Source organism: the organism of the source record quoted next, unplaced genomic scaffold, assembly GCF_019419815.1.
Source record: "Pyrus x bretschneideri cultivar Hongxiangsu unplaced genomic scaffold, Pyrus_bretschneideri_v1 Contig16, whole genome shotgun sequence".
NCBI lineage: Eukaryota > Viridiplantae > Streptophyta > Magnoliopsida > Rosales > Rosaceae > Pyrus > Pyrus x bretschneideri.
Window position 1 is genome coordinate 5,085,708 of NW_025999457.1, and position 25,200 is coordinate 5,110,907.

Genomic DNA, 25,200 nt, shown 5'->3' on the forward strand with positions numbered 1-25,200 from the left:
TTCAAAATGTTAAATTATCTTTACAGTCATTCCCTTTATAAAATAACATTTGTAATTGAATATTAAAAAAAAAAAAAAAAAAAAAAAAAGAAGTAGCTATGGAAAGGCTATTGGGAAGAGGGGGTGGAGCAAGGATGCCCTCTTTCTTTTTTTTTCCTCCTACCAAACTCAAACATTTGCCTTTTTTATTTCTATTGATGTGCATAAGCAACAAATCAAACAATTCATCCTCTTATATTTATCAACAAGCAAGGAAGTTTATAATTTAAGAATATTAGTAAGAAGTTTTTCCTTAGAATTTTCCAATTGCAGAAAGTTTAACAAACCATTAAGGACATTGATGAAAAAAATTGAAACCCAAATACTCATCTTCTAAACTTTAAAAAAATTGAAATCAAACGAACAAAATATTCATAAATTGAGTCATATCTTAGTTGGAGGATTCAAAACTTCAAAATCATCATCCATCAATAAAAAAGTTTGTTTTTCTCTACAAGACCTATTAGGGTTTTAACTAGAATGAACATAAGATAAACAATAAGTGAGAGTAAGGTTTAATGGGTTTATTGATAAATTTGAATTTTATTATTAATTTAGTTTTTTACTTAATAGTAATTATGTAATAGGGTAAAATAGACAATTAACAATTTAAATTTAAGTTGAGTGTAGAAAGAGATTACATGGATTTAAATAAAATTTCTCGTTTCTTTTTTTATTTATTTATATGGCCTAATTCATCCAGGAACGCAGGCAAACTGGAAGCTTTACATTTGAGAGAGACAGAGAGAGAGAATGGCTGACGACGATGGGGTGAAGGCAGAGGCTTTAGAGATACTGGGAATGTTCCAAGTGCTTCCGCGATTGGTTGTGTTCGACCTTGATTACACCATCTGGCCTTTCTATTGGTACGCTATTTTTTCTCTTTTTTTCTTTCCCGACTACAACTTGTTTGGTTGCCCAGAAAAGTCAAGGAAATTCTTGTTTTTCTCTCCTTTTCCCATGAAGCAGCGAAAAGCTTCCATTAATTGTGATAACCCAGATGACTAATGAATATATGTAATCCTACTTTCCCTGTCAACTGGAAACAAAACCATGATTTGAGGTTTCGGATGTTGTGAATATTCTTCTGCATGGTCCATTATGAATCCTAGAATGCCACAACTCTTGGGTTTGTACCTTTATGAATCCTAAAACGTCAAAACTCTTGGTTTTGTACCCTGTATTCTGTTAGCTCAAAATACTTCGTATCCTTTCTTAAATCTCTTTTCAAGTCTTCCTAGGGTTTATGGTTTAGGGTTCACATTTGTAGGCTATAAGCCATGGACGGAGCTAACTTGCGCTAGGGGGCGGATGTGCGTGCTCAATTTTTTCGTAGGAAAAAATGTCCATGCTTGTGACATTAGTAAGGTGTATCACTAGTTAACTTACTTGTGACATTAGCATTTTTTTAGTATATCCATATTTTTACACTAAGGGGAGGGGGATTTAACTCTTTCAGTTGCTACTGTCAACGTTGAAAGAGCATGTTCGTCCATGAAATTTTTGAAGAATTGATTGAGAAATCGAATAGAAGATCAATGAATGAATGATAACATGATTATTTTTCTAGAGAGATATTTGATGGTATTGGTAATGAAGTTGTCATGATATTTGATGGTATTAGTAAATACTTTAGCCTTTTAATTGTGACTGTTGTTTGAGGATGCCCCCATCCGCACAAATCTCTAGCTTCGCCCTTGCTATAAGCCATCCATGGATAGACACAAAGAAAAGAGGAAACAATCTGTGAACTGAGTTATGTCTAACATACACAGTTTAGCATGTTCTCTTTGTTGAATTATAAGTCTATAGCTGATTAAGTATTAGAAATAAGATGAGTTTTAATGTGTGTATTCACTTGAACATATCTGCCAAGTGTAAGGTTAAATGATGTAAGGCCATGAGTGCCATGTGGTATTTGATCCATGTAATTAGGTTGATGAGTGACTAAGATTAAAAGTAGTGTTTTGTGTGGTCCTAAAGCTAAGGCCATCAATTAAATGTAAAGCAGTGTGAGTGCGCATGGTGTGTGCTGTACAAAGATTATTCCTCTGCAATACTTTTGCAAGAGAGAACAGAAAGTAAATTTTTCGGTTCAGCTTCTTCTGTCTTTTGTTCTTGCTTCTGTTCAGCCTTCTGGAAATCAAAACCCAGCAGAAATCAAAGTAACACTAACATGGCCTCAGAGCCTTGTTTCGATTAGATCTGGGCGTGTTTTCTGTGAGCTCAAACATCACCGTTTCTGGACTCGGTGAAGTTTGCCGGAGCTTATCTGTAATCTAAGAACTACGTGTTTCTGGATTCACACAAGCTCACGATGGCTGGATCGGTGAGAACTACGAGTTCTGGAGAATCAAAATGGTTACAATTTTCAAGTCATATGGACTGTGGAATCTGGTGGAAAATGGGATTCCGGTTTCTGATTCGAAGAAGAAGAAAGCTAAGACTGATGAAGATACAGATGTTGATGCTGACGATGATGAGAAAATGGCTGCAATCTTCATGAAAGATGCAAAAGCTCTCGGAATCATTCAAAACGCAGTCTCTGACCAGATTTTCCCTCGAATCGCAAACGCAGACTCAGCAAAAATGGCATGGGATCTGTTATATGGCGAATATCACGGTGGGGATCAGGTAAGATCTGTGAAACTCCAGAACCTTAGACGAGAGTTTGAATACACTAGAATGCGTGATGATGAATCCTTGACTGGGTATCTTACTCGTTTAAATGATTTGATAAATCAAATGAAGACGTTTGGTGAAACTCTGTCAAATGAGAGATTAGTTCAGAAGGTGTTAATCAGTCTCACTAAGATATATGATCCTATATGCTTAGTGATAGAAAACACCAAATGTTTAGAATCTGTTGAACTGCAAGAGGTACTAGCTATATTGAAGAGTCAAGAGCAGAGGTTTGATTTGCATTCCTCAGATGTAGCTGAGAGAGCATTTTCTTCTCTTACTGTTAGTTCAAAAGGGCAGAATCGAAGTTATGCTCAGTCTAGTACTTTTAAACCACAGAAAAATTGGAATCAAAAGGGTAAGAAATGGGATTCGAAACCAAAGTTTCAGCAGAAATCATTCACAAATGTTGCACAGAATAGTACTCCCTCACAGATTATGGGTCAAGAGGGTGTAAAACCTCAGTGTAAGGTCTGTTCAAAGTTTCATTATGGTGAATGTAGATATAAGGGGAAATCCAGGTGCCATAACTGTGATAGATTTGGTCATTGGGCCAGAGAGTGTACTGTTGGAAAGTCTGTTCAAAAGGCAAACTGTGCAAGTCAAATGGAAGTAACAGGAAACTTATTTTTTGCAAATTCTGCAGTTGCTGAGACTAAGGTTAATGGAGATTGGTACATAGATAGTGGCTGCAGTAATCATATGACAGGAAATGTTGATCTTCTTGTTGATGTGAATACAAATGTTGCAGGGAAAGTTCAAATGCCAACAGGAGGGTTAGTTAATGTGGCAGGAATGGGATCACTGGAAATTGAGACTAATAGAGGAAGAAAATACATTCGAGAAGTCATGTACCTACCTGGTTTGAAAGAGAATCTATTAAGTGTAGGACAAATGGATGAGCACAGATATTATCTTGTGTTTGGTGGACATATGTGTACTGTTTTTTATGGTCCTTCTCTGAAATGTCAAATTATCTGTGTAAAAATGAAAGAAAACAGGTGCTATCCTCTATCTCTACAGCCTGAGAAACAACTTGTGTTGAAGACCAGTTTTGCTCATTGTTCTCTGACTTGGCACAGAAGATTAGGCCACCTACACTTTGGTGGAATCAAGAAATTGAAGGATAATGACATGGTTCATGGATTACCATATCTGGATGAGTATGACAAAGTGTGTGAAGGCTGTCAATATGGTAAGCAACACAGAGAAAGGTTTCCTAGTGGTCAAGCACAAAGAGCTAGTGCTCCACTTGAATTGGTTCATGTAGATCTGTGTGGACCAATGAGAATCGAGTCTACTGGAGGAAACAAGTACTTCATGTTGCTTGTAGATGATGCAACCAGGATGATATGAGTGTATTTCCTTAGATTCAAATCTGAAGCTTTTACTTGTTTTCAGAAATTCAAGGCCATGACTGAGTTGCAAAGTGGAATGAAGGTAAAATGTGTAAGGAGTGATAGAGGAGGGGAGTTCTTATCAAATGAATTCAAGCAATTTTGTGACACAGAGGGAATCCAAAGGCAACTGTCTCTCTCTTACACTCCACAGCAAAATGGAGTGGTTGAAAGAAAAAACAGAACTGTGATTGAAATGGCCAAGTCTATGCTTCATGATAAAGGAATGCCTTATTATATGTGGGCAGAAGCTGTGCATACTGCTGTCTATCTGTTAAACAGATGTCCTACCAAATCACTGGATAGTATAACACCTTTTGAAGCTTACAGCAAAAGGAAACCTGGTATTGCTCATTTGAAAGTTTTTGGCTCGGTTTGTTATGTTCATACTCCATCCGAGCTAAGACACAAGCTAGAACCCAAGAGTATAAAAGGAGTCTTTGTTGGATATGCAAAATGTGAGAAAGGTTATAGAGTATTTGATCCACTCTCTAAGAGACTGATTCTGTCAAGAGATGTTGTGTTCGATGAAAACTCAGCTTGGAATTCGGAAAGAAGCGCAGAAAGATATATGTCACTGCCTACTTATGAAATTGACACGGTGGATACACCAAGAAGTGAGAATACAGAAAATGACACTCAAGGTTCAAGTGGTTTATCACCTGGTATATTGGAAGAAGCTGCAAGTGGTATTGATGATACACATGACAATTCTCAGTCAAGTGCAGGTGTGAGTGACACTCAGGCATTTGATCATACTCCATTAAAATGGAGAAAGCTGGATGATGTACTTGCTCAATGCAATCTGTGCATTATAGAACCAGAGAAATTTGAAGATGCAGTTAAGGATGAATCTTGGATGAATGCTATGAAGGATGAGCTCTCCATGATTGAAAAGAATGCAACTTGGGAGTTAGTAGACAAGCCAAGTAACAAGCCTGTAATTGGAGTAAAATGGGTGTTTAAAATCAAACTCAACCTGGATGGATCTGTGCAAAAGAACAAGGCAAGGCTTGTTGCAAAGGGATATGCCCAGAAACCAGGAATAGACTACAATGAGACTTTTGCTCCTGTTGCTCGGTTAGATACAATCAGAACCCTTATAGCATTGGCTGCACAAAAGAGGTGGAAACTCTATCAACTTGATGTCAAGTCGGCTTTTCTAAATGGTGTTCTAGAGGAGGAGGTTTATGTGGAGCAGCCTGATGGTTTTGTAGCTAAAGGGGAGGAAGACAGGGTATATAAACTTCACAAAGCCTTGTATGGCCTAAAACAGGCACCACGGGCCTGGTATGGAGAGATCAATACATATTTCTTACAATGTGGTTTCACAAGAAGTTTAAGTGAACCAACACTATACATCAAGGCAGAAGAGAAAGACATTTTGATTGTGTCGATCTATGTGGATGACATAATCTATACTGGGAGCAACAAACAAATGCTTGAAAAATTCAAGGAAGACATGACACGAAAGTATGAGATGACTGATTTGGGTCTTCTCCATCATTTCCTTGGAATGGGAATAATTCAATCAACTTCAAGCATTTTCATCCACCAAAAGAAATATGCAAGCTCTCTGTTAGACAAATTTGGTCTAAAAGAGTGCAAACCTGTGCTTACTCCATTGGTTGCAACTGAGAAGTTAACCACGGATGATGGAAGTGGTGCAGCAAGTGAAGAGTTATACAGAAGCATGGTGGGAAGTCTCTTATATCTCACTGCAACCAGGCCCGATATTATGTATGCATCCAGTCTGTTAGCCAGATTTATGCACTGCCCTACCAGTAAGCATGTTGGAACTGCTAAAAGAGTGCTAAGATACATTAAGGGCACACTTGATTATGGTCTGGAATATGTGAAAGGTAAGAACTCAATGTTAATTGGGTTATGTGACAGTGATTGGAGTGGTCAATTGAGGACAGTAAGAGTACTTCTGGTTATGCTTTCTCCTTTGGCAGTGGAGTATTCTCTTGGGCATCTGTGAAGCAAAATTGTGTTGCTCTTTCCACTGCAGAAGCAGAGTACATTAGTGCTTCAGAAGCAACTACTCAAGCCATTTGGTTGAGATTTGTTCTTGAAGATTTTGGTGAATTTCAAACTGAAGCCACTCCAGTGCACTGTGACAACACCTCAGCAATTGCAATCACCAAGAACTCTGTGTTCCATCAAAAGACCAAACACATTAACAGAAGATACCATTTCATCAAGGATGCACTGAAGGATGGCATCATTGATCTGGTGTACTGTCCAACTAATGAGCAACTTGCTGATATCTTCACAAAACCTCTGCCTAAAGATCGGTTTAATTATCTCAGGAGCATGCTAGGAGTGAAATCAGCTCAAGACTTAAAGGGGAGTGTTGAATTATAAGTCTATAGCTGATTAAGTATTAGAAATAAGATGAGTTTTAATGTGTGTATTCACTTGAACATATCTGCCAAGTGTAAGGTTAAATGATGTAAGGCCATGAGTGCCATGTGGTATTTGATCCATGTAATTAGGTTGATGAGTGACTAAGATTAAAAGTAGTGTTTTGTGTGGTCCTAAAGCTAAGGCCATCAATTAAATGTAAAGCAGTGTGAGTGCGCATGGTGTGTGCTGTACAAAGATTATTCCTCTGCAATACTTTTGCAAGAGAGAACAGAAAGTAAATTTTTCGGTTCAGCTTCTTCTGTCTTTTGTTCTTGCTTCTGTTCAGCCTTCTGGAAATCAAAACCCAGCAGAAATCAAAGTAACACTAACACTCTTGCAAACAGTTTTGGCAATTTTATGTTCAGCCAAACTTACATTTGTTTTCTTTTTTTCAGTGAATTGCGCTCCGAAACTGAAATGCCATCGATGTATCCCCATGCTAGAGCAGTATTGAATGCACTGAAAGAAAAAGGAATCGACCTTGCCATTACTTCGAGGTCACCAACTGTGGATATTTAGACATTTTTTGAAAAATTGAACATCGAGTCAATGTTCGTTGCCCAGGTGATGCTTCAGAGCACAATGCCTTTTTCTTTCTTCAGTTTCAATTGGGATTAAGAGAGCTGCCAAAGATGTGCTGACTGTAACACTTCGTCGATTGAGTTTTATTTGTAACTCTGAATTGCTGTTTATACAGGAGATTTTTCGGAGTTGGACGCACAAGACAAATCATTTTCAGCGAATTCATACGAGGACTGGGGTCTCCTTCAACTCAATGCTTTTCTTTGATGAGGAAAATAGGAACGTCCAAGCGGTAAGATCATGCCTTCCATTTCTTCTGTTGCAATTGTTCTTATTGCTATTGTTACGATTACCTTTTGGATTTGTGCTATCAACTTTTGAATTATTATATTTCTCACCATCACCACCACCGTCGTCTCTTAATATCATGAAAATAAATATGAATAAATCATCTGTTGACCCTTGATCGTTTCCAAATACATGACTTTTGCCTAAAATATTTTAATTTAAAAATAATGAAGAAAAATTGTGTGAATTATTTGCTAGTGTTTAAGAACTTACTACGGCTTTAAATTTTGATGCTTACGGAGGATGATGGTATCAAAATGTTTAGAAAAAGAAGTGATTAGGGTTAGTAACGTTAGTTTTAAGTGTCGACACTATGCGTGACATGACTTTCTCCAGCACACTTGGGCAAAGCTGAAAAGGAACAGTTTACAGATCTAATCATAGGCAACTTTTACAACACTTAGAAGCTGGTGTGAACCAACTCCCTCTTTTTTGGTGCGGAAATAGCCCCGCCCTTTTTCCCTTCCAATTTTGCTTCTCCTTATCAGAAATCACTGTTTATCTATACAATGTGTGACAGAAGTGTTACTTCGCATCAAGTCTCCGTGCCAAGAGATTTTATTTTTATACTCAGTCTCACCCATTTATCAAAATTTTGTAATGGTATTTACAGGTTTCAAAGATGGGCGTAACAAGCATTTTGGTGTTCAATGGGGTAAATGTTGCAGCGTTGAGGCAGGGTCTTACAAATTACGCCGAAAATGTGAATACATATGAGCGGAACATGCAGAAATGGCGCACAATGTACCCCAAAAGTTCAAGCTCATCTGGGAAGAATGAGAAGGAATAAATCTTCCATAGATGTTGAAATACGTACAACTTGAAACTTATTGATGCGGTTCCCTGTATTGTAAGCCGGTTATGGCGATGATTTGTTGTATCAATTACCAAGAAACGCCCTAGACAGCTAGAGCCCTCCCATCTCGCCGTCTCCTTCATGTGTATTGTAAGCTGGATGTTCAGGAAACGGTATCAGTCAACCAAATAAAAATTTGATGTTATTATGAAGTAGTAATTTTCTATGCCATATATGAGTTTTGAGTAGATTTTGGGTCCCAAAGTGATCCCTCTGTGTTGTTCTTGTAGCAGCAGCTTCAAGGTTTCGGGTATATTCCGATGAAATATAATTTCTCAGACCGAGCTGATAATCGTTTAATCTTCTTGCATTCGAAATCATCGTTGTGATTATGTCGAATCTCTGATTCCAAACTACAGTATCTCCATTACATTATCAAATAACATTGTTAATTTTTTTTAACAACTGAAATTTACAATTTTCAATAACACAAGGATTTTATAGGGCTGATTGCATTTGGGAACTGAATTCCAAGTGCATGTTTCGTCACAGCTCAGTCTCATACAAAGGAAAAATTATAAGAGCTTCGTGGCAACTCACAAAACAACACACAGCAGTAAATACAAAATATTTGTTTGCCCTTGCCATTCGCTAACTGGTTCAAGCTCGATACGGTCTCAAACCCTTTCACATTCGGAGTACATTCCTTCGATTCTGGCGCCTCTACACGAACAGAAAACATTACAGTCAAATTTCCCACAAATATTGAATGCATGAGAATGTGTTTCTGAAGACTCTAACAATACTCAATGCCCTCGACACATTGGTTGCATTCGACTTTGATATGCACTCAGCATGATCTATGAGAAACAAATAAAATTCTGAAACAACTATCTCTTAACTCCAAAGCGTAACCTTTAAGGCGCTGCATTTTCATCCTGCCCTCACCCATTTGCCCATTACAGAATATGCATAATATCCCAATAAGTGGGAAGATTACGTAAAAAGAACGACTCACATATGCATTTAATGTTCCTGTATGTAATAAACTAAAAAAAATTTCGATAACTCCTGAAAATTAAGAATTAGAAGATGACAGTAAAAGAAGGCGTGGGTTTTGAATTACCTCGTGTCATATTCTTTAGTGAAAACTTGTATTCCTTCTCTTAGTTACAAACTCCTGCTGATTCATTTCTTTCAGTGGTGATCTTCCAGTAATACATGCTTCAAGTTTTCTTGCTGAGGGTGATATAGAATTGTTTTCATTCTCTTGGGTAGAATCATAGAGCTCGTTATCCACTTTCAAATTCATTGCTGGTTTCACCTCTTCCTTGCACGTTTGCAATATTGTATCCAAAAGATTCATCATCTCCACATCCTCACAAGTGAATTCACCCATACGATCACAGAATTCTTCAAAGTGAACAAGAACGTGCTCCCTGTCTTTTGATAGACTTGCGGTGTCTTGAAAGAGAACCCGTTTTTCAAACTCAAGCTGTTTGGCTATGCCTTCCAGTCTCCTCTGTTCACCCATCAGTTTGTCATTTTCCAGTTTGTTGGCTTCCAATAATGCTTGAAGTCCAACTGCTTGTCGTTTTTCAGTAAACAAGGCTTCCTCCTGATTTTTCAAACTTTTTCGCAAACCAGATACTTCCTTCTCCAACTCAATGAGTTTTGTGTTCTTCTCTTCAATCTCTAGCTCTGTCATATGTTTGGCCTCCTTCAAAGCTTCAGTAAGCTTTTCAATTGTAACCAAATTTTCTACAACTTCTGAGAAGGACGATATAAATGCACTTGTCAAGTCTTGCTCTAATGACGATGCCAGTACCTGAAGATTTTTTATTTCCTCATCTTTCTCATTTATAACCTTGAAAAGCTTGTCTTTCTCTAGTCCAACGGTTTTCTCTGCGTCAATGCTTGCAAAAATTGCTGCTTCCACTTCTCTTGTCATGGCCTCTTGCTCCATCTGCATGATATCATTTTGGAGTTTTTCTATGCAGCTATCCTTCTCCTGCGCATTTTCATAAGGTTCTCTGTGATTTCTGGGATGAATTCCACTTCCTCGTTCTTTGCTGCAACTGTAGCTTCTAGAAGGACAATCTTCTGCTGCAAAACTTCCCTTTTTTTAGTCTCCTCTTTGATAATGGTGATGAGGCTGTCTTTCTCGTGCATAAGGGTTTCTTCATACTCAGCTTGTGCAAGAAGTGAATCCTCCATTTGTCTACATTTTTCTTGATTTCCATGCCAGCACACTTTCAATCTTTCAGCTCGAGATTTCCAATTCTGTAATTCAAATTCTAGCAGACTTGCTTCACAAACTTCCTCAGCCAATTCAAGATTTGCCTTTTCTAAAGCCAAAGATACTTCTCGTTTCTCCATTTCCATCTGCACTAATTGTTCTTTCATGTAAAGTTGATGCACAGATGATTCCTCAAGCATCTTTTTAAGTCGTTGAACCTCTTCCTCCATGATCACCTGCTGCTGTTCAGCGAGTTCCAAGGACCTTACCCTCTTCATTAGCATTTCTGCTTTGACGTGCTCTTGTTCAAGCTTAAGATGAGCATTTCTTAAATCACTGTTCTTCATCTCCAACTCTGTTTGAAGTAGAGAGATCTTGTCATCCATTCTATTACACAGCTCCATCTCAGTGCTTTCATCAGATTTGTTGGAGTAAGCCTCTGAGAGTTCTGATTTAAAGATCGTAAGTAGTACTGAAATCTCTACATTTAAAACGTCGATCACTGAATGGCAGCTTTTTAGCTCCATCTGAAGCTTCTGTATTTGCTCCTCTCTATCCTTCAATTCAAAATTGTGCCTGCTTTCATCTCCTTTCATCTTCTCTATTAGGAGACTCACTTCAGATTCTTTTGCTTTCAGATTTGTGGAACAGTTGCTATGTGTCTGCTCCATGCCCCTAAGCTTGTTTCGCAACTTTGTTAGAGAAGCTGGGGCACAATTTCTGATTTGAGCTTCCTGCAGTTCTTTTATAGATTCTCTCAATTCCCGATTCTCTTGCTCAAGGTGAACAATTCTAAATTCCGTTTCTTTGGAGAGTGATTCTTTTGTTGACAGTGAGTTTCTTAGCTTAGCAATCTCTTCATCCCTTCGAACAGTCAAGCTATCAAACTTTGACCTTTCTTCTTCACACTGGGCAAACACATTTTCGTAACGTGATCTGAATTCAGACACTTCAACCTCCAAAAACTTCCTCTTGCTTTCTTCATGAGCTAAAGCATGGTTGCACATTTCCAAACGTTTTTGAACGCCTTCAAGAATTCTAGTTTGGGAATCCAAGTTTGTCTGCAACAAAGAGAGCTCTTCAAGCAGTGCTGATTTTTCCCTCTCCCACTCCTCTTTAGCCAACTGGAACTCAGCTCGGAGCCGTCTATGCGCTTCTTCAAGATGTGTAAACTGTTCTTTTTTCCATTTCAGCTGATCTTGAGCATTTCTATTTTCCTCCTCTAACCCCATTATGACATCATCTCTTTGTCTCAGTTCTTTGGCTTCACGAGCTTTCTGCTCTGCCTCGAAACACTTCCTCTCTATAGTCGATAAGAGTCTTTTAAGGCCCTCAATCTCTTTAGTACTTGCACCAAAATTCTGCTCCAACTCTACGTTTCTCTCAGTAGCTTCATCTAAGGCAGATACTAACTCTCTATTTTCCCCTTCCAATTCTTGCAATTTCTTCTCACTATCAGCTCGGAGTTTTTCATGCAAAGTAGTCAAATGCCTAAGCAACGATTCTTTTTCAAGCAAACGAGACTGGAGGGTTTCAGAAGCCTGCCTTGATTGAGAAATTTCCTCAAGCTTGACATTTAGTTCTTGAGCTTGTTTCTCATTCTCCCGCTTCGCTTCTTGAAACTTGATCAACTGCTCATTGTGAGCTTTCTTCAAAGCATTAGAGAGTTCAGTCTTAACCCGGACTTCAGTCTTAAGCCTCTCCACCTCTGCTTTAGCTTCGTCTAGTTCTTCATATACGTCCTCCATTTCCCCTTATCATCAACTTGTGAGAGGCTTTAATGCAGTAAAGATCTGAAGCATGAAGAAACACATTAACGTGAGCATTTTCGTATAGAAAACTGAAAACAACCAACCACATAGACAGACGCATGAGAAGAAAAAGCGGGGTTTGAAGTATTTAAGACTAAGAATTCCATGAGTATCATGTGCCTTTGGTAATCCCACATCTGCAGCATATGGGATTAGTTGTGGTGGGTATATGGATCATGGCACTCTTTCCTGCAACTTCTGCCCCGCTAGTTGACACCCTTTGGTATCGGAACATACACTAGGTCGTGTACAGAATTGGGCATAGTATGGTTATGACTCCATTGCTACCTACCTATAGACAGTTGGGATCTGCTGCTAACGGTGACTGGAATGGGGCTCCTTAGTTGTGAAAAGGGCAAATTGAGCCATAAATTCGACCAGATTTTCCGAATATAATTTGATCGAAAACTTGCAAGTATCTACTGGAAAAAGAATAAAAACAGATGAAAAACACAAACATGAACCTGATTCTCGAAACACCAATCAATAAATGGGGCAACAGAGAAAACCCACATTAGGATTTCTTATCAATGTACTTGTCTGAGTGCAAGAAATTTCACCAAATCGTCGAACGGGTTAACGAAACTAGAGTTAAACGATGGTCAAAACTCGAGATTTTCATGATTCAACTTCGGTTTTGGAAAGATTTGGGCAATATGGAACCTAGAACACCAAAATTATGACCTTGGAAGTGGATTTATTCAAAATATAAGCAAGAAATTAAAGGAGAAAACGAGAAATACCTGGAACGGAATGAGTGAATAGCAGATGAAGGGGGTTTATGTTTCTTTTTCTGTTTCTGTTTCGAATCTGGATTTGTGTGTGTGGGATTCAAATGGTTGAGTTGAGTGGGAAGCAAATTCGAATGGTTTCAAAATCTGATATGAGGGCCAAAATGGGAAAATTCGTTTTTATATCTTTTCGCAACCACAACGGTCAGAAATTTCTTTTCGCACCACAACGGTCAAAAAATCTCTTTTAAAAGGATAACCTTCTTAAAACAAAAATATTATTCTTCTATTTCTATAACATTTATATTATCTTTTTAATAAAGATGAGACCTAGATGAGTAACTGTAGTATTATTCTTCTTAAAGTCATAAAATATTTCGGTTTGAATGTGGACTAGTCATCAAACCGTCACCCATTAATACAACACCAACATTATTTGATTCCAAATTCAGAGCAATGCCTATGGTACCCTCTTCAAATTCTACTAATTCACCTACCATTACTTCATCAAGACCATAAATACGAGCAATGTCATCCCCTACTTGAAGTACAGTACCGGTATGTAAAATCTTTACTTCTCTATTATATTGCTCAATACGCTCGCGGATAATATTACTAATTTCATCTGCTCGAATGGTTACCATGAGTATTTCTTTTTTTTTTTTATGGAAGAAAAAAATAATGCCTGCAGTAGAAGGACTAATCCGTTATTTGTATAGAAGTAAACTACATATTGTAATAAGTTATAATTTTTTTGTCCCAATTTAAGGGCACACACCTCTACATAGTAATAATTGTCGATAAGTTCAAAAATTTTGCAACATTTTTCGGTTGCAGAGTCAAGGCTTCTGCTGGCTTTGTGATTAGAGATGAAAATCGAATCCCTAGAGTTGCGGGTGCGAGAAGTATGAGAAAAAACACCATTTCAGTTGCGGATGCTCTCGCGAGGCATGATACTCTAAAAGTTGCTTAGAATAAGGGCTTTAAGAATGTATGGGTGGAGGGGGATTCTAAGCTAGTCATTGAAGTGGTTAAATACAGATACAAGACTCCATGGAGAATTCGATCCATTACAAAGGATATTAGAAGCTTGGCGGCTTCCTTTCGGACTATTTCTTGGAATCACATTTTTCGGAAGCGAATTTCCTTGCAAATGTAGTCACTAGTTTAGGAATTGATATTACTGATAACTACGTTTGGAAACACAGTTCCTAGTGCCAAACTTGCTTATGCTTTTGATGGAGTTGGAACTGGTTATAATTGTGGTTTTTTTATTTAATGAAGTTATTTTGACAAAAAAAAAAAAAAAAAAAAAAAAGAAGAAAATATGTAATATCACAAATAAAAGTTAAAGGTAGCCTAAAATATTCCTCTAAAGTTGTTCGGGGCAATGCTTTACTTTTTAGAGTTGATGTCACGTCTTTGAGCTTAAGAGTATATATTACTTTGTCAACATGGACATTTCTTAGTACAAGAATTCAATTTTTCTTACCGTTGGAAATCAAATGATTGAGAACAACCCATGTCGACCACTTTCAGGGAGTTGTGAGTGCGTTGCCAAGTGGGCTCCGCCACCTGCTTTTGGTCGGCTCACTCGTTATCTTTCGCACACGAATGCCACGCGCCTGACACAAAAAATAATATGATGTGGGTGACGTCACCAAATCGCCTCAAGCAAGGCCTCTGGCCATTTTAGGCCGACTGCTTGGTACACGAAGTTGGGCCCACAATATGTGGGGCAATTGGCATGAGCTGGAGCATGTTTCGGGGGTTCAATTGTCCATTGGGTAGTGCAATTGTAGAGGTGGAGTTGCTCTAAAGGCCGGAGACCCAACCTTTGACTTTGAGGGGTTCCCGAAAAATTTCAAAGCAATGATTTCAGATCGCTAAGGAGTCCTGAAACCGCTTAGGTCCCCTATAAAACCGCCATTGGCTCTGGATACCGGTTTATAGGAACCAGCAGTGCGTATAAAAAAGCAGGGAAAGAAGATAAAGGAGAAACAAAAAGAGGCTGTTTCATTTCATGGAAACCCAATTGACATTGACAAGCAGAGGCATGTAAACCATAAGCTATGTCTCACACTCACAGCCGGGCAAGCCGGTCCCCAGCTGAGTCATCCAAATACAAAAACACATTAAAGCTACTATTACAATCCAGCTTATTAGTCTAACAAAATGAGCCTTACATGAACCAAAAGCTCAACAATCATAAAAAGCATTATTCTGATAAAAGCATGGAAGATTCAAATTCACAGGTTTGCATCTTCTTGAAAGCATTCGTGGAAGACAATTGTGTCTCTGCCGACATAAAGGGATTTCGCGCGTGAACCCTTATGGTTTTTTTTTATCAGTTCGCAGACTCGTCTTTCTTCACGAATGAATAACATTTAACATCCTGGATCCTCTCCTTTTCTTAAGTAAATAACATTGGCAAATACTTGCTGGAAACAATCAAGAAGCACCCAGCATGCCTTTTCACACAACTATACAAACAACGAATACTAATTCAAATGCAACTCACTAACAGAATCACGAGATTGGAAACATGAGCAAGGTTCACCGGTGTCACTTTTTGCCTACGTATGGTCTCTTTCCTCAATAAGCAAGTGTTCAAGTTCTTCCCTTCGCCGCTCCAAGTCCTATGATTGTTCCATACAGGTGAATGAATGTAAGCAAGCTTCCATGATAGATTAAACATACATAACGTTGACAAGCACAACTTAACATAACTCAAAACAGACTATTTAGAAATACTAGTAGATTTTAGCAGAAATCTTATAGTGATTTAAGCCTTTGATGTCACGGGCCTCACGGCTAAAGCTTGATATCCCTATAGTAAGAAGCATACAGAAAAGGAAGCATGATAAGCAAATGGTGAGAACTTACCTCAAGATCCTTTACTGCTTGCTCCCTTGAAATTTCTGTCTTCTGCCGAGACCGTTTGAGAAAGCCAATGCATAGGATTCCCTTAAAATTCAAATATTAAAGATTAGTAGTTTGAAGGGGCAGAATATGAGGAAGAAAAAGGGCACACTAGACTTTAAGTTATATTTGAAGTGGCAAAGGCAGGGCAAATGGCTCTCAACATATAGATGTAATATATTCAGACCAAAAGATATTGAACAATAACGGGATAAATGATTTGTGAGGGATAAAGAAAATATAAAAGTTTAGGGAATACCCATGCATCTCCTACTGCTAGTTAATCATAATTCATGAACCAGAAAACAAGGGCTGCACTATAGATAGCCTAAGTAGAGCCATAGCCCCTCCAAGAACTTTACAATCCCCCTATGGTTGATGTTACACAGCTCATATATATGAAGGGAAAGTTTAAACAACTAGGTGAGTGCCCTTCCACCCCAACGCACAACAAATTCCCTGAAGTCGTGAATGGGTTAGTTGCTTAGCAACAATTACCCAATCACTCATGGAATTAATCGTGTTCCTAGAAGAGAAACGTTAACCTCAGCTAGCAACAGGAGCCATGCTGAGTCCTAGTTAAAGAAGAATCTTAGTTTTGATTACAATCGGCTTCATCGAACCAAATAAACATTGGATTCTTCCAATTAAAAGAAGAAACAGACAAAACCACATGCATACTCACGCACAAGTTTTCAAAATTGTTATAGGATTCGGCTATTTAAACCTACCGAAATAACATAGATCCCACCACAAGCAAGGAGCATATAGCTCGCTATGTCCTCTAGAAGAACTAGATCCTTTTTTGTACTGGAAGTGCTAGGAAAAGCTCTTGTCATGACCGCAAGGCTGGTACAAAGAATCACAGCGTCAGAAACCACGTAAAATTTATGCAACAGCCATAAAAAGGACTTGCTTCAGCGTAATACAGGCACACGCTATCCAAATTATGGCACTAAAGCAAGCTTAACTTTAATGTTAGCCCCAACATTATTATACTGTTACAAGGCTAGGCAATATACAGATTGGAACGAATTCAGTCGTGCTCCAAAATCTCGAGGTGCAAAAAAAATACTCTATGAGAGTGAAACATGACATTTCTCACTACATCTGCAAACTTACAAGATTTGTAGCATACCTCTACCAGCCCAATACTCCAATACCTGCAAATAGTTAACACAATATTAAAATTAGATCATGGATGCAAAATTCGGCACCCTAGCACCAATATTTCAGTTAACTTTGATGCAACCCTTAAATAGTAAATTGCTGATTTAGCCTGAACAGAGTCAGAATGAGAGAAATGGAGACGAAAATTCATCGTGACTGCCGTTATCAGCAAAGATTTAATGTTATCAGGTGCCAGTTTTGACGGTTGATGCATGCGCTACTAGCTAGAAAAACATATAGTTTCAAAAAGATAGTTTATTTGATATTCAGTTTTTATTGTTTCAATATCTTTGGAGTGGAGATAATGATAGCATCTTAGAACACCCCCTTCCATCAGTTGTTGGAGAGGAATGGGGGTCCCGATCATCGAAAATATGTGAGAATCCAATTTGAGAGATCATTTTCATAGACATTTGAGGTTCAAGGAATCCTAAGAGAGATGTCTTTTTACACTATGTTTGGTATCAAAGAGTGAGGAAGAGAAAATCAAAGTTCAGAAAGTTGTAAGGTTCTCTTGTGTTTAGTCACATGAAGTACATAAAGCGCAACCCCAAGCCAACAAGGCCCTTGCTTTTGCGGGAACCGGGAAACGTCTATCGTACGCAACATTACTCTTAAATAGATTGTTTTCACGACTCAAAAATGTCACAAAGCAGGAGGGGATCCAACACAAGGACTTCGCAGGAAGTACATGGCAGGAAAGTTTGATTAGAAACTACAAAACTTGGTAACATGTTAATGGGTAAAAATCGGTTCAAAATTAATTTCGAATATCGTAATTTAAATTTCATAAAAGTGAAAACGAACCTTCCAGAACTTCATAACGAATCCCCATTCCGTCTCGGCCACCACCACAATCACTCCAATCACGACGGCGTAACACCGAAATATCCCATCGAAAACCTGCAATTCACAACCACACACACAACCCCATTTGTAACTAACTCCACACTAATGCATAATTCACATACATACATACATACATACATACATACATATATATACACACAGAGAGAGAAGAGAGAGAAAGTACATCAGATCCATCACTGAAAGATTGAATGGCAGAGAAGACATTGACGACGATGCAGAGAAGGGCGGTGAGAGCGGTGAGGACGCTGAAGCATCTGCAGAAGATCAAGAAAGGGTCGGGTCTCGCTCTCGGTGTGGTTGTATTCGAAACTGGAGACGTTCTCTGTCCTAGGCCGCTTTCTACGTCGGCTCCATTGTTTGTCGACATTTTCTCGCGCTTTCTCAGCTCCGAGAAAATTTACAAGTAATGACACCAATCAATGCAGGTAGTAGCTCATATTTACGAATCCTAATGCATTGTCGGTTTCTGTCATGGCTATCAGGTTATGGATTTGGCGCTCTCTCTCTCGCTGTGAGCGGGATATTTTCCATACTTTGACCTGCTGGCGAAGGAAGGAACTGTATCGAACCGCAACGTGGATCGTTGATGGTAGGGCCTGGTTTGATATTTTATAACATCTCCTTCTTATCCAATCTTCAACGCAATGATATTTTAATAAACGGATATTTTATTTAAACGAGTTTTAACGAAAAGTCAATCCTGGTACTATTTATTTTTCCATTTATTTTATCCTTATTATTAAAACTAAAAGTTTTCAAAACCTTTTCATTAGCTTTCTTTTTTTTTTAAAACATATTTCTACACTTAACTAACTTTTTACATCTATTCGGTTTTTAACCAAACTATCATATCTCTTTAAATAAAAATTTATTATTTTAAATACCCTCATAAGTCTAATTCAATATGTAAATTTATCTTTACATCCATTTGGAAAATTAAAAATTCAAAATCAAAGCATTTTATTAACCTCAAGTCCGACAACTTAATTTTCTTCTCTTTCCCAGTCTTGTTCATAAATATCTCTACCAACTTTATAAATTTTGACGTGTTCATCTTTATCTGATTTCTCCCCTATTCTTATAGTTATTCACACCTGCAGAAATCACTTTCATCTTATCATGCTTTGCCTAAGATGCCTTGGTTGATATTTCACCTTCTAATGTGCTAAAATATGAGCCCCTTTTAGGGTTCTTTAGCCTGTTTTGTCATGTTTGGATGTAAATTAATTGAAAGGAGTAATTATATGTCCTGAATAATTCATAAATCGAGTCACAGAGGATTTAAAAGTTCAAAATCATCATCCATCAATAAAAAAACTTGTTTTTCTCTATAAGAGCTATTAGGTTTTAGCCGGAATAAACGTTGGATAAACACAGATTGATGGTGGAGTTTAATTATAATGTGTGCGTTTATTAATAAATTTGAGTTTTATTATTAATTTTATTTTGTACTTAATAGATGTGATTAAAGGCAATTAAATTTAAATTCTTTAGTATAAATTGAGTTAAAAAATTTCACTTAAAAATCCTCCATCTTTGAATTGGTTAATTCATAGATTAAATTAATAGGGACGTCTGACTTTTTTAAGTGATAGACTTTCATGGATGCATTAATTTTTTTTTTTACTGACTATTACATACTCTATAAAACTTCAGACTTCTAATTATATACTTTTGCAAAAAAAAAAAAAAGTACATGATAGATTTTTGCAGAATTTTAAAAAGTTCAATGCTAGAATTTTGAAAATTATGTGGCTGCCATGGACTTTTTAATACTAATTTTACTAATAAGTATTATTATTTTTAAGTTTTTATTATTGAAATGATGATCATGCCATGATAAAGAGGTTTTATGAGGTGGTGGTGGTGACAGAGAGGTCTTACATTAGCATCTCTCAATTTTTTTCTCAATCCGCTTGGACAAAACTTTACGTTCATAGTATTGAGACTGTATGGAGAAGTGTGACATCCCGTCCCGGAATTATCGGAAACGTACGTGTGAAAAGACTGTTTTGCCCCTAGTTTGTTTTCGTTATGTTTTTGGTTGTTTTGTGTGGTGTTGGCCAGAGTTGGACCACACACACACCCTGTCACTTTCCCTCTCCCTCTGTCTTTTCCCTGTCTCTCTCTCCCGAGCCCATTTCCTTCCTCTTCCTTTTGAAAGTGTACGGACACACACAAACACACTCAACCACTTGCAGATCGAGGGAACCAAGTACACCATCAAGTTCGTGAGGCTGAGAGGAGTCCAATGGTGCCATTTTCAGGTAAGAACTTCGACGTTTTTACGTCGATTTCACAAGCTCCGTTTGGGGTACTATTCATGCAAATTTAACCTAGCTAGTTTTTGGGATTTTGAAGCTTGTAGTTGTGTTTGTGAGGTTCCCAGGAGCTTGGGAGTGCTTCGTTGGATAAATTTGGACGTCGGGAAAGCTTGGTTCGAAGTTGGCCGGTTTTTGAGTTTGAAGACAGGTATGATCGTGTGGTTTTTAGCCTTTAAAAGTAGTCTATCGTGATTCTCCTAGGTTTAAGCGTCATTTTGGTTCAAGAATCATGAAAATTGGTTGAAAAATGAGTGAGAAAACCTAAGTTGCAGGTTTTCCCAGTTTCCGGCGCCGGCGACGTTGCGGCGATCGAAGGAAGAAGGCGACGGAATATTCCGTCAATTCTGACGGAATATTCCTAACCCGTTAACGGAACCAGTTAGACTTAACGGAATATTCCGTCAGTTTGACGGAATATTCCTGACGGCGTCTGTTGACCCGTCAGTGTGCCTGGCACGTTGGCCGCGCGTGGGTGGCGCGTAGGGCCGTGCCTGTTCTGGCGCGTGGGGCGCGTGCGGGGTCCAAAAATTATTTTAAAAATATGGTTGTGATCCTGAGGTTGTGTAGAGCACGTTGGTATATTCATTTGTCCATTTTGAGCAATGTATGAGAAGTTATTACGAGAAACGGTGTTATGTGCTTTAAAGTTAACTTTTTATAGTTGTTTCGCATCTAGGTGACACGTACCCAGAGGACGAGCGTGCACATGCGAGACAGGGGGGCTACGACCCTTCTACATACCAGTGAGTGGGCTTTTGTTTTCCGTATATACCTATATACATTTATATTCCCAGAAATTGATTTAAAAAGGGTTATTTGCCTTATGCCATGTACTTTATTATTTATCGTTTATGCATCGTTGCATGCATTATTGTGGCATACATATACATATGCATATGTCATATATATTTATGTGTGGTGCTGTGGAGGCATAGGTAAGTGCCAGGTAAGCGTTAATTAACGATTGCATTACATAGTGTTTAGAGATGCTTAGAGAGCTCATAACCTGCACCCCCGGTGTTAGTGCTCCCGCCCAGAGTAGGGCACAGTCCTTCACGTGTTGTTCACCTCCCGCACCATACGCTCAGCTTGGATCCAAGTTAGGTGCATAGGCCTGTCGTACAGACCACAGTAGGTGGTTCCGACTCGTAGGTGACCCGCGATTATTCGCACAGCCTTCACGTGATCGGAGCACTAGAGCGTACATACATGTTACACCCAGGCCTGTCGTACAGACCCCTTTAGGTGGTTCCGACTCGTGGGCAGGTTTAGTTGTTGAGATTGAGATTTGAGCTATAGATTCAGCCGTACAGGTCACTTTAGGTGACTCCGGCTGCCAGTGATAAGTTATTGACACGGTTTATACCTGAGCACTTGCATATTATTATGAGGTTTTGAGCATGACGGCATACCTTTGAGCATGATGGCATATCCTTGAGCATATTTGGCATATTTATACCTACGTATATATGTTTATTTTCTGGGAAGTATACAGGTTTTACGGCGATGGGTTAGAATGTATTTTATGAAATGGTTTTCAAAGAATTTGTTTTTGCCCACTCACGCTTTTGTTTTGCGCCCCTCCAGGTTCTAGTAGCTTAGCGGGTTCGGTGGTTTTCCCAGAGGACGTCCCGGCATTTCTGACAGACATGCACCGATGTAGGGTCACCTTCGGGTGCACTATTGTTGTATCTTTTCTTTGGACTGCTGTGGTCTTTAGGCTCTAAATTCAGCGTCTCACTTACGCTAGCACCTATTTTATCACATTACATATGCTAGTTTTAAATTATTCGTACTTTTATATTATTTCCTTTAGCTTCCGCATTGTGCACTTGGCTACGTCACCTCCACGTGATGGCCAGCATGCCCTGATTTCGGTTGGGGTGTGTCAGTTTGGTATCAGAGCCTAAGTTTGGCAGTCCTGTGTCTTTTGTGAGTATTCTAATGGTTTTGGTGCCTTCTGTCAGAATTATGCCGCCTCGTCGGGAACCACGTCGCTCCGATGAGTCTAGTTTCCCCGATATCACTAAGCTGGGGGAAGCTATTGCTACCGTTATCCAAGCAGTTATTCGCCTTCCCCAGAGGACTCCTCTGGAGACTATGTACAATCTGAAATTGGATATGTTCCACGGTCATGAAGGACACGAGGAAGCAGAGCGTTGGTTGGAGCATATTGAGAAGACTTTTCGAGTATTGAATAATCAGGGGAATCTTCCTGTGGAGAGATGGGTCAAGATGACCTCATGGTTTCTGGGTACGGAGTCTACATCCTGGTGGGAGCAGGAGCTTCGTCGTTTGACTCCAGCCGAGCAGACTGACTGGAATGTTTTCATTAGATTATTCAAGAGGAGATTTGTGCCCCCTGAGTACATCGATCGCAAGAAGCAGGAATTCACTGAGTTGAAACAGCGGAAGATGACTGCGAACGAGTACTATCGGAAGTTCACCGACTTATCTCGCTACCACCCTGAGATTGCTGGTAATCCAGCAGAGATGCTTCGTCGTTTTCGCATCGGCACTAAGAAGAAGTGGCGTTCGATGTCGACCTCCACTCATTGTGATACTTATCAGGAGTTCTACGAGGTTTTGCTGAGAGTTGAGGACTCTGAGAACATGACAAGCGAGAGTGATGACGATGAGAAGAATGGTAATCAGAAGAAAGATGTCAAGGGTAAAGGTCAAGCGTCGCTCGGGCCTCGTCAGACTCAAAACTTCAAGAGGGGTGGTAATAGCTCTAGTTCTTCTAGTGGTGGTTTCAGTGCCACTGGTCAAGGACGAGGAGGTAGATTTACTGGTGGCGCTCGAGGCCAGAGACAGGGTGATGGTGGTCGAGGTAGGGCCCCACTTTGCCGAAGGTGTAATAATCGGCACACTGGCGAGTGTAGGCGGGGCAGTAGTGGTTGTTTTACTTGCGGGCAGATGGGACATCGAGCCACGCAATGTCCCCAGAGTCAGCAGCAGAGGCCGCAGCAGACTTTCCTGCCACCACCTGCCCCTATCCAGCAGATTCAGGGTCCGAGCAATTATGGACAGGCAGGTCGGGGTGGTGCCTACCACTACCAGGGTGATGCTGTTCCTTATGCCCCGGGACAGTATCAGTATCCTCAGGACCCCTATTCCCAGGGTGGTTACCCTCAGTATTCTGGCGGCTATATGTCGTACCCTCCAGCTCCAGCCGGCGGTTCTCAATGGTATCAGGGAGGACAGTTTCAACCAGGAGAGATTGCTACTAGCAGTGCAGGGTCTTCGAGGCAGACCGGTCAGCCCAGTCAGGGGCGTGGTACGCAGGGTCGTGGTACTCAGGCGAGCAGAGGTCGTGGCGGACGACAGCAGGGCCAGGGGCGTATTCACAACATTTCTCTGCAGGATGCTCAGAACAACCCGGATCTGATCATAGGTATGTTAAATATTCTTGGTTATTTTGCTAGAGTCTTAATTGATTGCGGAGCTACACATTCTTTGATTTCTCATACATTTGCTCAAGTGATGCAACCTCGCCCCACACCTCTAGGGTACGAGTTAGAGTTGGCTATGCCTAGAGGGGAGGGATGTATCATAGATCGTGTGTACCCAAGATGTCCAGTGACAGTTAAGGGAGTAGTTATGCCAGCTGATCTTATCCCGTTAGATATTGTTGATTTCGATGTGATTTTGGGCGCGGATTGGTTGCACCCCAATCGTGCCAATATTGATTGTTACGGGAAAATAGTTACGTTTCGCCGTCCTGGACTACCTGTGGTTACTTTCGTGGGTGAGCAAAGTGGGGTGAGACATGGCGTTATTTCGGCGTTACGGGCGAAAAAGTTGTTGACTAAAGGTTGTCAGGGGTACTTAGCCCATGTGGTGTTGGATGAGGCTCCTCCTAGTAGTGTTGGGGATGTGAGGGTAGTCCGACACTTTCCAGATGTTTTCCCCGAGGATTTGCCTGGGTTACCACCAGATCGAGATTTGGAGTTCACTATTGAGTTGCTTCCAGGTACTAATCCTATTTCTTTGACTCCTTATCGTATGGCACCTGCTGAAATAAGGGAATTGAAGGTGCAGCTGCAGGAATTAGTGGATAAGGGTTTTATTCAGCCTAGTACTTCTCCGTGGGGAGCTCCAGTATTGTTTGTGAGGAAGAAAGACGGAACTTTGAGGCTGTGTATCGATTACAGGCAATTGAATCGGGTGACGATTAAAAACCGTTATCCGTTGCCACGTATCGATGATTTGTTCGATCAGCTTAGAGGTGCTTGTGTGTTCTCTAAGATTGACTTGAGGTCTGGATACTATCAGTTGAAGATTAATAGGGATGACGTTCCTAAGACGGCGTTCAGGACTCGTTATGGTCATTACGAGTTTCTGGTTATGCCATTTGGGTTAACGAATGCACCAGCAGCTTTTATGGACTTATGAATCGGGTGTTCCAGCCTTACTTGGATAGGTTCGTCATTGTTTTTATCGACGATATTCTGGTGTATTCTAAGTCGAAGGCGGAGCATGTTCGACATCTTACTTTGGTGCTGAAAAGGTTGAGGGAACATCAATTATATGCTAAGTTTAGCAAGTGCCAATTTTGGCTAAACCAAGTAGCGTTTTTGGGGCACGTTATTTCCGCTCAGGGTATTTTGGTTGACCCTCAGAAGGTTGCAGCGGTGGAGAATTGGGAGCAGCCGCGAACCGTCACCGAGGTGAGGAGTTTCCTTGGTTTGGCGGGGTATTATCGGAGATTTGTTAAGGATTTCTCCTTGATTGCCTTACCACTGACGAGATTGACGAGGAAAGATGTTAAATTCGAGTGGGATGATAAGTGTGAACAGAGTTTCCAGCAGTTGAAGCATTGTCTCACTTAAGCACCTGTTCTGGCACTCCCGGACGATAGTGGTGATTTCGAGGTTTATAGCGATGCTTCCTTGAATGGTCTAGGATGTGTGTTGATGCAGCATGGTAGGGTG

General features: G+C 39.7%; 1 protein-coding gene, 1 non-coding gene and 1 pseudogene across 2 annotated transcripts; 1 reads left to right on the forward strand and 2 right to left on the reverse strand.

Annotated features, from left to right (window-relative positions):
* Positions 1-748: 748 nt before the first annotated feature.
* LOC103957807 lies at positions 749-8,408 on the forward strand (annotated as a pseudogene).
* Positions 8,409-9,328: 920 nt separating this feature from the next.
* LOC103957813 lies at positions 9,329-13,136 on the reverse strand. Its single transcript, XR_007257169.1, has 2 exons — positions 12,990-13,136; positions 9,329-12,228 (listed from the first exon to the last, which is right to left on the reverse strand). It is a non-coding gene; the product is annotated as an uncharacterized protein At4g38062 (transcript).
* A 1,838-nt stretch (positions 13,137-14,974) lies between these two features.
* On the reverse strand, positions 14,975-18,453 carry LOC103957811. Its single transcript, XM_009370029.3, has 6 exons — positions 18,103-18,453; positions 17,877-17,972; positions 17,022-17,062; positions 16,631-16,748; positions 15,864-15,944; positions 14,975-15,616 (listed from the first exon to the last, which is right to left on the reverse strand). Exons 1-6 carry the CDS (start codon positions 18,304-18,306, stop codon positions 15,554-15,556), a joined length of 603 nt encoding a protein of 200 aa, XP_009368304.1. The 5' UTR covers positions 18,307-18,453; the 3' UTR covers positions 14,975-15,553.
* Positions 18,454-25,200: the final 6,747 nt, after the last annotated feature.

Coding starts and splice junctions, on each gene's coding strand:
- LOC103957811 (XM_009370029.3), bottom strand. CDS start 18,306: ATGTCGACAAACAATGGAGCCGACGTAGAAAGCGGCCTAGGACAGAGA. Junction 17,063..17,876: donor TCGTTATGAAGTTCTGGAAG/GTTCGTTTTCAC, acceptor AACTATTTGCAG/GTATTGGAGTATTGGGCTGG. Junction 15,617..15,863: donor AAGCAGTAAAGGATCTTGAG/GTAAGTTCTCAC, acceptor GAACAATCATAG/GACTTGGAGCGGCGAAGGGA.